Raw genomic sequence first — 14017 nt, forward strand, 5'->3', positions numbered from 1 at the left:
GAACCCGAATGTGGGAGGCTTATTTTGGAAACCCTTTCATTATTATCGCACTCTGGCCCTTGTGAGCAATTCCAGGGACTCACACCCGGATGGGCTTCGTTGATAGGAGGACTGAAAAAAGGAGTGTTGCAGTGGAAGAGGGGGTAGAAAGTCCTTTTCTTACAAGGCAGCGGGATGCCTGATAAACTTCCATCCGCAGCTTCTATTTCCATCCTCTCCTCCAGGACCTCCAGCTTCTGTGTTGCCTTCTGGAGATCTGACATATGGGAGGTCATCTTGAAAGAAGATAGGCTCCTGGAAGTGGGTTCAGGGGATGGGGCTGGGATGCAGGCTTTACTGGACCACAGAGGGCAGGTTGGGCAGGGTGCTTTCAGCCCCAGAACAAGGTGTAGTCTTGCACTGAGATGACGTGCTGCCCTCACTTGTTACCACCAACCAGTTCCATGGCCGGAAGAGCCCTCCTCCTCCATCCTCACAACATACCAGGTGAGGAGTCATGTGGTGGTGAGGTACCTCTGATTACATCTGCAGCCCTGACCTCTCCCCAGACTGCAGATGGCCACAGCTCGCAGCCTTCCGGATGCCTCCACTAGGATGTCTAATAGACACCTCAGACCTAACATGTGCAAAGCTGAGTTCTTGTTTGATTTTAATGCCTCCCCTTTCCTTTGATTTGATCTTCCCTGGGCTTAACCATTTCGGGAAACTGGCATCTCTTCCATTGCTCAATCCCAAAACTTGGGAGTTGGAGTTTTCTTGTGATGCAGTGGATTAGGGATCCAGCCTTGTCACTGCAGCAGTTTGGATTGCTTCTTTGGTGCAGGTTCGATCCCTGGCCTGGGAACATCTGCATGCCGCTGACAAGCCCCCCCCCCCGAAAAAAAGAGATCGTACATGTACAGTTCTTAGAACAGTTCTGAGCACATAGTTTAGCAAAAAGGAAATGTTAGGTTTTTGTTTATTGTCCCCAACCCCCAGCCATCCTCCAAATAGCACCTATAAAAGTCTTTTTCTGAGTTCCCGTCATGGCACAGTGGTTAACAAATCCGACTAGGAACCATGAGGTTTTGGGTTCGATCCCTGGCCTTGCTCAGTGGGTTAACGATCCTGCATTGCCATGAGCTGTGGTGTAGGTCGAAGATGCAGCTCGGATCCTGCGTTGCTGTGGCTGTGGCTGTGGCCAGTGGCTGTAGCTCTGATTTGACCCCTAGGCTGGGAACTTCCATAGGCAGTGGATACAGCCCTAGAAAGCAAACAAACATACATACAAAAACAAACAAACAAAAAACCCAAAAAACCCCACCCACCCCAAACACATATCTAAAACCTCATTCAAAGGCTTGGGTGAGGAGTTCCCATTATGGCTCAGTGGAAACAAATCTGACTAGCATCCATGAGGACAGAGGTTCTATCTCTGGCCTTGCTCAGTGGGTTAAGGATCTGGCATTGCCATGAGTTGTGGTGTAGGTTGCAGACATGGCTCGGATCCTGCATTGCTATGGCTGAAGTATAGGCTAGCAGCTACAGCTTCGATTAGACCCCTAGCCTGGGAACCTCCATATGTCACGGAAGCGGCCCTAAAAAAGACAAAAAAGAAAAAAAAAAAAAAGTTTTTCGTGCGTCTTCCACGGCACAAAATTTTCTTTTAAACCCATCCACGGCTTCCTACTGCATTTGGAGCAAAATCTAAACTCCCACTAAATATTACATAGCCTCATAAGCTTCATTATCTGACTCCCCAGTTTCCTCTTTTATCGTCATCCCACTGGTCACTGAGTTCTAGCCTCACAGCCCTTCCTTCCCAGGAATGCACTTAGTTTGTTCCCACCTGGTCTCTTACCTAAATTGCTCTTCATTTAAATGCGACATCTTAGGCCTTCCCTGATATCAGATGCTTTCCTGAACCACCATTTCACTCTGTCACATCACTATTTTATTTTCTTCATAGCAGACATCAATTTCTGAAATTATTTATTTACTTGTATGTTATTTGTATTTTCGTCCCTCTGTCTCTTTGGTGTCTACTGTTATTTCCTGTGCTCACAACACCTAACTTATAAAAGGCCCTAATAAATGTTTATCCATAGATTAAATAATGGTCGTTGCTGTTTATTTAGTATCTACTACGCCCTCCACCCTTTGACAATTCTGTTATACCTCCCTCATAACAATATTAAGGGGATATATATTTTTAAACCCATTTTAGAGGTGAGGAAATAGAGTGGCTCAGAGAAGAAAAAACTTATCCAGGGCCACCCAGCTGCAAGTGAGTGAGCCCAGGTTTTTAACTCAGGTCTGTCTGAGTCCATGCAGTTTTTAGGTGGTAACACTAGTGAATTCAGAGATTTCATACCTGGCTTATGCATAGAAGGTGAGACTAGACAGGTATAAAAATTTCAGTATCCTCATCTTTTAAAAAAGTTAACTGTTTTAGGGAGTTCCCCTCATGGTGCAGTGGAAACGAATCCAACTAGAAAGCATGAGGTTGCAGGTTTGATCCCTGGCCTCGCTCAGTGGGTTAATGATCCGGTGTTGCCATGAGCTGTGGTGTAGGTTGCAGATGCGGCTTGGATCTGGTGTTGCCATGACTGCGGCATAGGTCGGCAGCTGTAGCTCCAATTGGACCCCAGCACGGGCATCTCCATGTGCCATGGGAACAGCCCTTAAAAAAGGGGGGGGGGGAAGATAACTGTTTTAGAGCACTTCCTATGTGCTTAGTGATTCTTTATATTTTCTTTTTTTCTGCCATTCTTCATCACACTTTAGTTTTGTTGTGATTTTGTTGTGAGTTTTGTAAGATGCATCAATTGGATTCATTCAGCATTGATTACAAATTGATTCAAGCCCACTTGGGTGCTGCCTCCTAGATGGTAGTGGGGAGACAGAAGTGTTGGACTCTTCCTGGCCTTTTAGCTTCAGATTTCAGTGTGGGCTCCAGACCGCAAAAAGCCGAATCACCCAGGTTGTTTGCAGATTCTTGGGCTCACTCTAGATTTGTGGTATGAGAGTCTCTGGGGTAGACCCCTGGAATTTGCTTTTTTACAATCAACCAAGGTTATTGAGGGTTCACATTCACAGTATGTTGAGGTTCCTGGGCCAGGGATTGAACCCATGCCACAGCAGTAACAATACTAGGTCCTTGACCTGTTAAGCCACCAGGGAACTCCCCAACTGAGGCTCTTTTGATAAAATGAATGTACGAAGATCACTGGTCACAGATATGTGTTCTAGCTAATTAGGAGTTTTGTAATTTGGTTTAGTCCATGATTTTTAAAAGATTTGTTAAGCTCTGTATATACTTACTAATTATTCATTTTAGCAAAAGTCATTTGTGTGGCTTTTTGTTCTGACCATGGAGCAAGTAGGCTTTCTCCTTAATGACTCTTAGTCTTCAAGTCCCCAGTCCAAGTTGGCTACCTTGGTTAGTATGTTCAGTGTTTCCCACGTAGATGAAGCAGGGTGCCTCATGTCTGTCCCTGTGCTGTTGCCTGGCTGTGGGGGTAGGCGGGTAGGAGGCTGGTCTCTTCTCAAGGGGGCTGGATAGTTGTATAAGAGCAGATATTCTCATACAGTTGAGCCCATTAAAATTATGTTTTAAAATCAAGTTCATTCTTATCACTTCCTTTCCAGAAACAGTTCCGGAATAATCAAAATTTCCAGCTCTTGATGTCTGTGCTTTCCTCCCCTCTGTTTACTCTCTAAACAAAGGCCCCATGTTTTAATAGATGCCATAACAGTAAAATTAGCTTTATTAGACTCTAGGTGGATTTAAAATGTAACCTAATAGGAGCTCTGTCTGGCTTGGAAATCATGTGCTTTACTTTGAGCAGAGAATGCGGTTGGTTGCTGTGCCTGGTATAGGATTGAATGATGATTGAATTAAAGAAGCCAAATAACATAAACATCTTTTGCCTTTAGATGCTGCCTTTATGGTAGTTGGCTATAGTGTTTTGAGAAACCTGGGCCTCCAGCTTGGATTTTTTTTTTTCTTTTTCCTTTTAGGACTACACCCACGGCATATGGACATTCCCAGGCTGGAGGTCGAATTGGAGCTATAGCTGCCGGCCTATACCACAGCCATGGCAACATGGGGTCCAAGCTTTGTCTGCAACCTACACCACAGCTCACAGCAACGCTGGATCCCCAACCCACCGAGCAAGGCCAGGGATCGAACCCACATCCTCATGGATGCTAATTGGTTTTATTTCCACTGTGCCACAATGGAAACTCCTCAGCTTGGATTTTTAAACTCACTTCCTTCTGTCCTTGATATAAGAGTTCCTGGAAATTCCCATTTTAGCTCAGTGATTAACGAACCCGACTAGTATCCACGAGGACGTGGGTACGATCCCTGGCCTTGCTCAGTGGGTTAAGGATCCAGTGTTGCTGTGAGCTGTGGTGTAGGTCGCAGACGCAGCTCGGATCCCATGTTGCTCTGGCTGTGGCGTATAGGCCAGCAGGCTACAGCTCTGATTCAACCCTAGCTTGGGAACCTCCATATGCCATGGGGGTGGCCCTAAAAAGACAAAAAAAAAAAAAGAGTTCCTGAGTTTTGCCATAAGAGAAAGTCTTGTTTCCCATTTCACTCCCTCATCAGGTTTGTGAACACTTTTGGTTCTCAGAAAGCTTGAAATGTGATGCAAATTGAAGTTTACCACCCTTGGGACAAAGAACCCACAACTAGTCAACTCCTTCGCCCTCCAAAAGTCCTAGCATATGGTTCCATTAAATAATAACATGCTACATTGAGGTAGTATTTTCTACCTTGTCCTAATGCTTTTATAGCCACCCCTTCAAACAAAAAAAGTAGAGTCTTTACTACTTTTAACAGGGGAAACTGAGGCATAGATAATTCAACCAATTACTGGCTGAGCCCAGTCTGATTCATGGCCTGTGCTTTTTCTGCTGGTTCTTGACAGTGTGCTTGGTGGCACCATCAGGTCTGGGAAAAGCAGGCTGAACAGTTTTTGGTCCTCAGGACCTGGAGGTGTATGTCATATTTGTTTTCAGCTTATTAAGAACCTAGAATGTTTGGTGAGTTTCAGGGTAGGAGATCCATTAGCGGGTGATCATGGCTGCTTCCTTTTGGACCCTTTAGTCTAAGCTTCTAAGCATTATTATAAGCATAGCCCAGGAGGTAAATGTAAAAATAATTTTCTTGCCAGTTTTTCCTACATGGTATCCTAGCGACGATGTACTGTCGTCCTTGGGCGTTGGGGCACCAACTGGGGCAGTATCAGAGCTTGCAGAAAGAAGGGCTGCGAAAGGCATGATCAGAGTCACCCCTTTTAAAGTCAAGACTTAGCTTCTTTTTATCTTTCGGAGGGTTTCTAACCCACTTGTTTTTAAGCAGCATTTCATTTTCTGATTACCAAGGTAATATATGTTTATTTACAGACAACTTGGAAAACACAGAAAATCTGAAGGAAGGAAATAGAATCAACTATAATTCCAATATTGTTAACATTTTGGTAAATATCTTTCAGTAGTCTTTTTTCTTTTTCTTCTGAACTGTCATACAGTGATTAGACAATGTATAAAGTATAAAGGAAAAAAATCTCATAAAGTCAAGATTACCCTAAACCACCATGGACAGTAATTTTTATGCACTCTAACATCTGGAAACTACTGAGCTAGACTCAAGGAAAGAACAGCTGAAAAAGCTAGATGAAATGAAACGTCTGGGGGAAAACTATTCTACCTTTAAGATTACTATCAAATCCCTAATGGTGAGTGGATAGCAGTAGAGAATTGAGCCAGGTTCCTGCCTACCTGCAAGGTTTATTCTATGCTGTTTAAATATTAAGGTTCTGTAACTTTCATATGGGTTAATAGATTTACTAGTGAGGGTGACAAACCATAGTGGCATCATGTTTTGGTCCAAAGGCTAGGTTTTGAATCAACCAGTAAGAAAAATGAACACAGTGTAATTTTATCATAGGTGCTTACCACCACCATCATCCCCCTCCAACCTGTACACACATGCTTGCACACACAGGGATCATTTGTCTTGTAATCTTTGTTTTGTTTTATTCAACAGTAAATATTCTATATATCAGTTTTTTTGTTTTTTGTTTTTTTGTCTTTTGCCTTTTTAGGGCCACACCTGTCGCATATGGAGGTTCCCAGGCTAGGGGTCCTGTTGGAGCTGTAGCTGCCAGCCTACGACACAGCCACAGCAATGCAGGATCCAAGCTGTGTCTGTGATTTAAACCACAGCTCATGGCAAGGCAAGATCCTTAACCCACTGATTGAGGCCAGGGATCAAACCCACAACCTCATGGATACTAGTTGGGTTCATTAAACACTGAGCCACAATGGGAACTCCTTTATATATCAGTTTTAAAGTTGCATATATTCAATGGCAAAAATGTACCATGGTTTACTAACCAATCATTTGTTGTTATGAAGATGATGATGTGAACATCCTTGTGGATAAATCTTTGTGTTTATCTATAATGATATCTTGAGGATAAATTCGTAGATCTGGAATCGATGGTTCAAAGGATACATACATTTTTAGGGCTTTTAAATCATATAGCTGATTTGTCCACAGGAACATTATATGCGTCCTTAAAAGTGTCTGTTTCCCAGCATCACTGGAAATTATCATTCAGAACAGTCTTCCACAGCATGCCTTTTGGATGACCCATGGCTTCTGTTCATTGCCTGGCCAATTTATCCTGGAAAGAATAAAAGAAATGAGGCTAGAGATAAGTGCTTATGGTCAGACTCATGTGGGAAGGATGGGGACAGATAACAGGAAAAGGGTGAGCTTGGAGACCATTTTTTTTTTTTTTTCTTTTTTGGATGCTCTCCAGCATATGGAATTCTTGGGTCAGGGATCAGATCCGAGCTGTAGTTGGCAGTCTGTGCCACAGCTGAGGCAACACTGGATCCTTAAGCCACTGTTCCAAGCTGGGGATTGAACCTACATCCCAGCATTTCCGAAATGCCACTGATCTTGTTGCGCCACAGCAGGAACTCCTTTAATTTAAAAAAAAATTTTTTTTTGGCCACTCCTGTGGCATGTGGAAGTTTCAGGGCCAGGGAATCCAACCCTCACCAGAGCAGTGAACCAAGCTGACGTGACAATGCTGGATCCTTAACACCACAAGGGAATTCCTGGAGACCATTTCTTTATTCCTACTTCCAAGTTAACGTCAGCAGACATCTTTTAATGCTGTATACTTAAAGGGGCACATACAGTTTTTCCAGTTTTTCTTTCTTCCTTTTATAGCCGCACCTGCCGCATATGGAAGTTTCCCAGCCAGGGGTTGAATGGGAGCTGCGGCTGGGGTCTACACCACAGGTGTAGTAACAATGGATCTGTGTGCAGCATAGGTCACAGATGTAGCTCAGATCTGGCGTTGCTGTGGCTGTGGCGTAGGCCAGGGGCTGTGGCTGGGATTCAGCCCCTAGCCTGGGAACTTACATGTGCCATAGGTATGGCCCTAAGAAGAAAAAACAAAGGAAAAAACCAAAAGGGAATAGGGGAATATGGGTTTGAAAAAAATAAATGTAGAAACACTGTTCTAACCAAAACCTCATTTTATTTGTTTATTTATTTATTTATTTTTTTAAGTTTTTTTGTTTGTTTGTTTGTTTGTTTTGCTTTTTAGGGCTGCAAGTGAGGCTTATGGAAGTTCCCAGGGTAGGGGTCCAATCGGAGCTGCAGCTGCCAGCCTACACCACAGCCACAGCAACCGGGATCCAAGCTTTGTCTGCAACCTACACCACAGCTCACGGCAACACCGGATTCTTAACTCATGAGCGAGGCCAGGGATTGAACCCACATCCTCATGAATACTAGTTGGGTTTGTAACCTGCTGAGCCACAGCAGGAACTCCCAAACCCTCATTTTAGGTGGAGAAATTGAAACCAAAGAGTGGAAGGGATTTCTTTAGAGCCACATAGCAAATTGATGATGGAGTTGGAGCTAGAAGTAAAAGCTCCCAACTGCCAGTTTAGAGCTCAGTGATGGGAAAGATAGCCTGGTTCAGGGGGAGAAGAGAAAGCAGACATAAGGGCCTCTTTGAACTCTCTTCCAGGGCCTGTGAACTGCCTCATGCCCCTCCTGGACAAAGGCCCATGTGTCTCCAGCAAGTTCATGTCTGCTTATCTTCACTTTTGAATGGAGGCAATCTTTTTTTTTTTTGGACTGTTCCCAGGGCATATAGAAGTTCCCAGGCCAGGGATTAAACCCATGCAGCAGCTGTGATCCTTAACCTACTAGGCCACAAGGGAACTTTCTCCACCTGTGAATGGGAATGAACCTAACCCGTGTCTTTGCCTGAACTTTCCCTCCCCCTGGATAACTTCTCTTCATACTTCAGCTGCTCAAATGTCACTTCCTCAGGGAAGCCTTTCCTGACTGCCAATATTGTTTAGGGTTCCTGGGTGCGTTCTTGTAGCACCTCTTACCTTTAATACACTTGTCACAATTATAATTACCTTTCTTTGTTTTTAATCTCTCCCTCCCTGACTATATACGCTATGATTGTAGAGCTCTATGAGTGCAGGAACGTTGTTTATGTTGCTCCTGGCATATACTAAGCCTTAATAAATGCTTAAATGTTTGACTATTTGGATGGATGTTAATGAGTGAATTAGAAGTGTGTGTGGGCTGCTGGGTGGTGCTGTTTCTGATTGCCTGCAAGAGCTTGCCAGGAGAGCTGTCCCTTATTGCCAAGGGCATTGAGAGAAGAGAAAAAGAAAGGAGACCCAGTTGAGGCTGCAGGTATAGCAACAAGCCAGAGGATAAGGTCAGCTTCTTTGGGTGCCCCATAGCAGCCTCCTGGGTGATGGGGTCAGCAACCACATCCAACCAAGAATTCATTCCTGGCTTGGCAGAATCAGACCTGGCAATTTAGTAGGGGGTGGTTAGAGGGAAGCCTCCTTCAGTCATTCTGGGGAAGAGGATTCAAGGTCAGGACTTCTTGGTGGGGAGAGAACAGCAACCCAGATCACCTGCAACCTGGTCTTCACAGTTGATGGGCGCGCTAGCAGCAAGGGCTGTAGGGTCTGCTGGTGGTTGGCTAGGCGCCAGAGCAGCGCGGCTGTTAGGCTGCAGGTCCTGCCCCCTCCGCGGGTTTCCCTCCCCCTCTTCCGTCTCCCTGCCCACTCCTGCTTGCAGCATCATCTGCAAGGAGAGAAATGTGCGGCTCGGACGCGCGGTCCTGGCGAAGCAGTGGCACCTAGGGCGCGCTCTGGACCGCCGGGGTCTGCCGTCTGGCGCTGCGCCACGTGCTTTGATCCGAGCTGATGTCAAGTGGGTGTGGGCTTTTAGGGAAGGCCGGGCGAGGACAAGGAGGGCGCGAGATGCGCCGCGGGCGTGCTGAGGCCCCAGCGCGCTCCGCAACCCAGCGCTGCTGACCGTGGCCAGTCCCGGCTCCCGGAGTGGCTCATGGAACCGCGGCGCTGCCCGTCCGGGCACGCGTGCCCCGCCGCCCTGGGGGGCTTGCGGGGGACGCTGCCGGGAGCCTGCAGGTATGTCCGCACACCGTAACTTTCGGGGGGCTGCGGGTAGTTGGGCCGGCAGGGCGCAATGTGCACGGGCTGTATTTGGGGGTGTTTTTGTGCCTGGGAGCCGGCGTGACGTGAGCTGGTTGGTTCTCGGCCGGCCATCCGCGTGGGAGCCGCAGCTCGCCACTGGAGTTTCAGCGAGAGAATTCATTGAGCCGGCGATTGGCTTTGGGTTACTCATCGGGAAGGGCGCCGAGGGAGCTGCCTTCTTTTGAGAATTGGTTTCCAAGTACAGCCAGCATTCATGGTAACAGGATTATCTCTCAGCGCGGCGTCTCGAAATCGGCTGTTTGGGGGCACCGGTCGTTGGGAGTGCGGGGGAGGGGAAGTGGGCAAAGGCGACCTCGCCACCAGTTCCGCCCCGCGCGTCGGCCCCTCCCCCCACCCTTTCTAGCCGGGGGTCGGCTAAGTGGGAGGTAAGGGGTCAGCCTCTCGCCTTTGACAGATCTGGTTTCAGACACACCTTCCCGGAGGAATGCGGAGGCTTTGTTCCAGGCGCCGGTCCCAGCCCGGAGCCTAGAAGCCTATGGGCATGGGGCCGGGACTCCCGTGTCATTACTCATCTTTTATGGCAACGCCGGCGAGCTCCCGGGTAGGCAAGTTAATTATTAATGTGTTTAGGCTGGAGGGAGGGGATCTGGAAATAAGATTGGTGGGTCGCAGGTTTTTCTTTCCCTTTTTTGGCGTTGGCAGTCAAGGTTTAAGCTCAGGCTATTGCATCCCATTTCCTGAGAAGGATGCTGGCATTCCCCCAGTCACCAGGACCCTGCAGAAGAAAACCGTTTTCGCCTTCTGTGGGATTACCCTGAGGGCAGAAAGGGAGAAGCTCTAGGTTTTTATCTACTTTGGAACCCGCCTATCTATACCTTTCCTCCTTTACCATCGGAAACCACCCCTTTTCCTACCACCTGCCCCAGGGCAGCTTCCAGATGAAGCTTCCAGGCCAAGTGTGTGAGACTGAGTTCTCAGCTGGCAGGCAGTCTGAAAAGCATTCTGAAAAGCGCTGCCCTGTCCCGGCCCCAGAGCCTGGAAACCTCGGCAGATTCAACAAGTGCCCTGGGGTGTATTTTCAGGCCCCAGTTCCGTAGTACTCTGGGCTGAGGCAAAAGTGCCTGCCAGGTGGTCACCTGACCTGCCTCTCCCAGTTCCCTCAGCGCCAAGAGGAAGGAGGAGGTCAAGGTAGGGAAGAGCTGAGGGCGGAGTTTGCACTCTCTGGTTTCAGTTTCCCTCCCCAAAGGCTGGGAGAAGGTGGATTCTCAGACTGGTAGTGTCACGAGGTGTGTGCTGTGTGTGCTGTGCTGTGTGCTGTGTGGAAGGGCCCAGCCTTAAATGGAGGGCTGTGGATAGGTCTTGGCTTTAAGGGATTGGGCTAGTAGGAGGCCTGAGATTTTGCGCCAGCTGGGGCCTGAGGAGAGTTGCCGAACTCAGCCCTCCTGGCAGGTGCTGTGCCTTAGAGACTTGGGACACTGCTCTTTCTTTGGCAGATTGGGGTAATGGATTCAGCCTTGTAAACTAAAGTGTTGGCAGATCTGTGATGAGAAGAGCATGTCTTGAAAGTTGGCACTCTTGGGGTGCAACAGGGGGCTGGACTTATGGGGGGGTTGTGGGAGGGGCGATATGCTTATAGGGGTGAAGAGTGCAGGGAGGAAGAATTTAACATTGACCATAGACTGTGAATTGTATCAGAGCAGTTCTCTGAGACAGGCCGTTGCAGTCCCCACATCTCCCCTTCGGTTTTCTATCCCCTCCTTCAGTGGCTTGGCTTACTGGGTTCCTCCTGGGCTGAACTGTTCTGATGGCTGCCCAGGGACACATAGTCCTCATCTCAGCCCAAGCTTCCAGAGAGGAGATGAGTGAAGAAGGGCTTGGCTGGAGAGAGACTGCTGATTCTCACCCTGCGTTATTGGGGGGTCCATGCCACCTGTCACACTGGGTTTGTGGTATGTACATTCACTCAGTGGCGCCCCTCCCCCAACACACATGCTTTTAGAGTGCCACCTTCTCCCGCAGTGCCCTGAGCTGCTGTTGATCTGCTGTCACTCTGCAAGGTGAGGATTTGGAGATGGTCCCGATTTAAGAACAGTTTTTTTCTATGGGAAGTCTGCCCAAGGCTGCCATCTAATGTCTGCTCACTTGCAGCCTGCTGGTCATGGCTGAATATTCATTAATAATGGCCTGGCCACTGCCTGGGGAAGCTACTCAAGTTGATTCTGTAAGGTCTCTGGGGGTTCTGTGACGTGAACAGGGGTTGTGAGGTTGTGGGAAAGTGAGGCCGTTGTTAGAAAGGCTGTGGGATTGTGGGGTGAACTGGAGGGGTTCAGCATCGTTATGAGTGGTAGGGTCAGAGGACTGAGCAGGGCTGGTTTAGAGATTCCCCATGTGTCCTGTGCCTAGTGTCCATGCTGGGCACAACAGGCTATGGTGAGTCCAGCATTAGCTGAGGCCTCTGTCCTGGGGCCTGACTGCCCCTGACACCGGGTTAAAGGGGCAGCCTGGCTCTGTACATCAGCTCTTGGACTTCTCCTTTCCCTCTTTTTTTTTTTTTTTTCGTCTTTTTAGGGCCGCACTGTGGCATATGGAGGTTCCCAGGCTAGGGGTCTAATTGGAGCTATAACCGCCAGCCTACACCGCAGCCACAGACAGCAAGATGGGATCCGAGCTGAATCTGCCACCTATACCACAGCTCATGGCAATGCTGGATCTTTAACCCACGGAGCAAGGCCAGGGATCAAACCTGCGTCCTCATGGATGCTAGTCAGATTCGTTTCCGCTGAGCCCCAACAGGAACTCCTCCATTCCCTCTTAACAGAGGTGCTGGGTTTAATGGTGGCTGTTACTGTATTTCTCTGGCAGGGGGCCTCTTCTTGGGATTGGCCTCAGGAGAAGGTACCCAGGCTAAGATAGAAGTTCTCTGAAAGTTTGTTCTGAATCATGCAAGATCAAGAGGAGAAACTGAATAAAGACCCTGCCAGCCTTTGCTGTCTTGGTTTGCAGAAGCACTAAATTCCTTCCACTGGGTTTTACTGTCTCTGGTGAAGAGAAAAGAGGCTAGTTATTCCAGGCCTAGGCCCTGTGGGTATCCAGGTTGGGGGAAAGGGATTGATGAGGAGTAAATTGAAATGGTTTGTGGCACTTTCTCTGCCTAATTGGGTTAAAATTTAGTCTCTGCTGTTTATTAGCTCTGACCCTGGGCCTCTCTGAGTCTATTTCTTTGCCTGTTAAATAGAGATAAGGGTACCTCTCTTCACCTCCTCCCCCTAGCAGGATAATTGTGAGGATTATACAAGGTGTTTATATAGGATTGAACGCAGCTCTTGTTAATTGGTAGCTTAAAATTTTTTTTTTTTTTTTTTTGATGAAAGGTAACTAGAGGATCCTTGGAGCAGCAGCCGAGACAGTTGTTTTATTATATAGAAGATGAGAATGTCAGAAGTGCCATTTTGTGCCCACCCCAGAGGTCATACCTAGGCTCCTAGGGTCAGATGTGAGAACTGTCCTGGAAGTTTTTTCTGACCTTCACATTAAGCCTGTTTTCTAGTGTCTGACTATTCGAAGAGGCCTTGGAGACTGGTGAGTTCCTGATTGCAGGCACAGTACCGTTTGAGCTGGAAAGGTAGCATGCTCAAATTCTTGGTAATGGGACCATCTCTGGTTCAGCCATGATTATGGATTGTTAGTCCTAAAAACAACCAGACTCCTGGCACTTTTTATCTGTGTGATTCTGAGCAAGTCCTTTTATCTCTTTGAGCTATTGTCCTGTGAGAGTAATAAAATCTACCTCTCAGTTTTTGGGATCAAATGGAATAGTATATGCAAAACTAAGGCAGCATTGGAGTTCCCGTTGTGGTGCAGTGGTTAACGAATCCAACTAGGAACCATGAGGTTGCAGGTTCAATCCCTGGCCTTGCTCAGTGGGTTAAGGATCTGGCATTGCTGTGAGCTGTGGTATAGGTTGCAGACTCGGCTCGGATCCTGCGTTGCTATGGCTCTGGCTTAGGCTGGTGGCTACAGCTCCGATTCGACCCCTAGCCTGGGAATCTCCATATGCTGCGGGAGCGGCCCTAGAAAAGGCAAAAAGACAAAAAAAAAAAAAAAAAAAAAAAAAAAACTAAGGCAGCATGCAAATAATTACTGATGGCTTACTGTGTACCATACACTAAGTGCTTTCACATATTATCTCATTTAATTCTCACAACAATTTATGATGCAGTTAATTATCACCTACATTTTACTGACAGGGAAGTTGACTCTTAGGAATTAAAATTGCCATGTGACTGACCCCCTGTGGAAATTATGCATCTGAAGAACTCTGTCTGCCTCCCAGAATAGGAATAAACCAGGAGGCAAAGTTTCTGCAAATACATTTGCTTACTGTTTTCCTTCCATCCTCCTAGTCTAACATCCCAAGCTAATTCTGGATATGTTTGTAAAATGAGCAAAAGAGGTTCGTATTGGTCATTTTGGTTTTTTGGTACCCTTTTCTGGTTCCATC

At 47.2% G+C, this 14017-nt stretch overlaps 1 protein-coding gene across 46 annotated transcripts in view; it reads left to right on the forward strand.

Annotated features, from left to right (window-relative positions):
* Positions 1 to 14017, forward strand: part of PLEKHA7 (pleckstrin homology domain containing A7) — a 229986-nt gene that overhangs the window by 74747 nt on the left and 141222 nt on the right. For 14 of the 46 annotated variants that reach the window (XM_085011849.1, XM_085011851.1, XM_085011856.1 and 11 more), the window contains exon 1: positions 9122 to 9489. The exons of 26 other annotated variants lie outside the window; for them this stretch is intronic. In XM_085011849.1, the coding sequence (XP_084867975.1) occupies positions 9407 to 9489 (83 nt within the window). In that variant the 5' untranslated portion in view covers positions 9122 to 9406. Of the gene's footprint in view, positions 1 to 9121; positions 9490 to 9560; positions 9773 to 14017 lie in introns of those variants that run through there. 6 more of the 46 variants (XM_085011874.1, XM_085011881.1, XM_085011877.1 and 3 more) reach the window with 5 other exon arrangements.

This window comes from Sus scrofa, chromosome 2 (genome assembly GCF_054392235.1).
Source record: "Sus scrofa isolate SSC_HxYL_T2T_F1_AM1 chromosome 2, Sscrofa_HxYL_maternal_Yorkshire_Landrace_v2.0, whole genome shotgun sequence".
Classification (NCBI taxonomy): Eukaryota; Metazoa; Chordata; class Mammalia; order Artiodactyla; family Suidae; genus Sus; species Sus scrofa.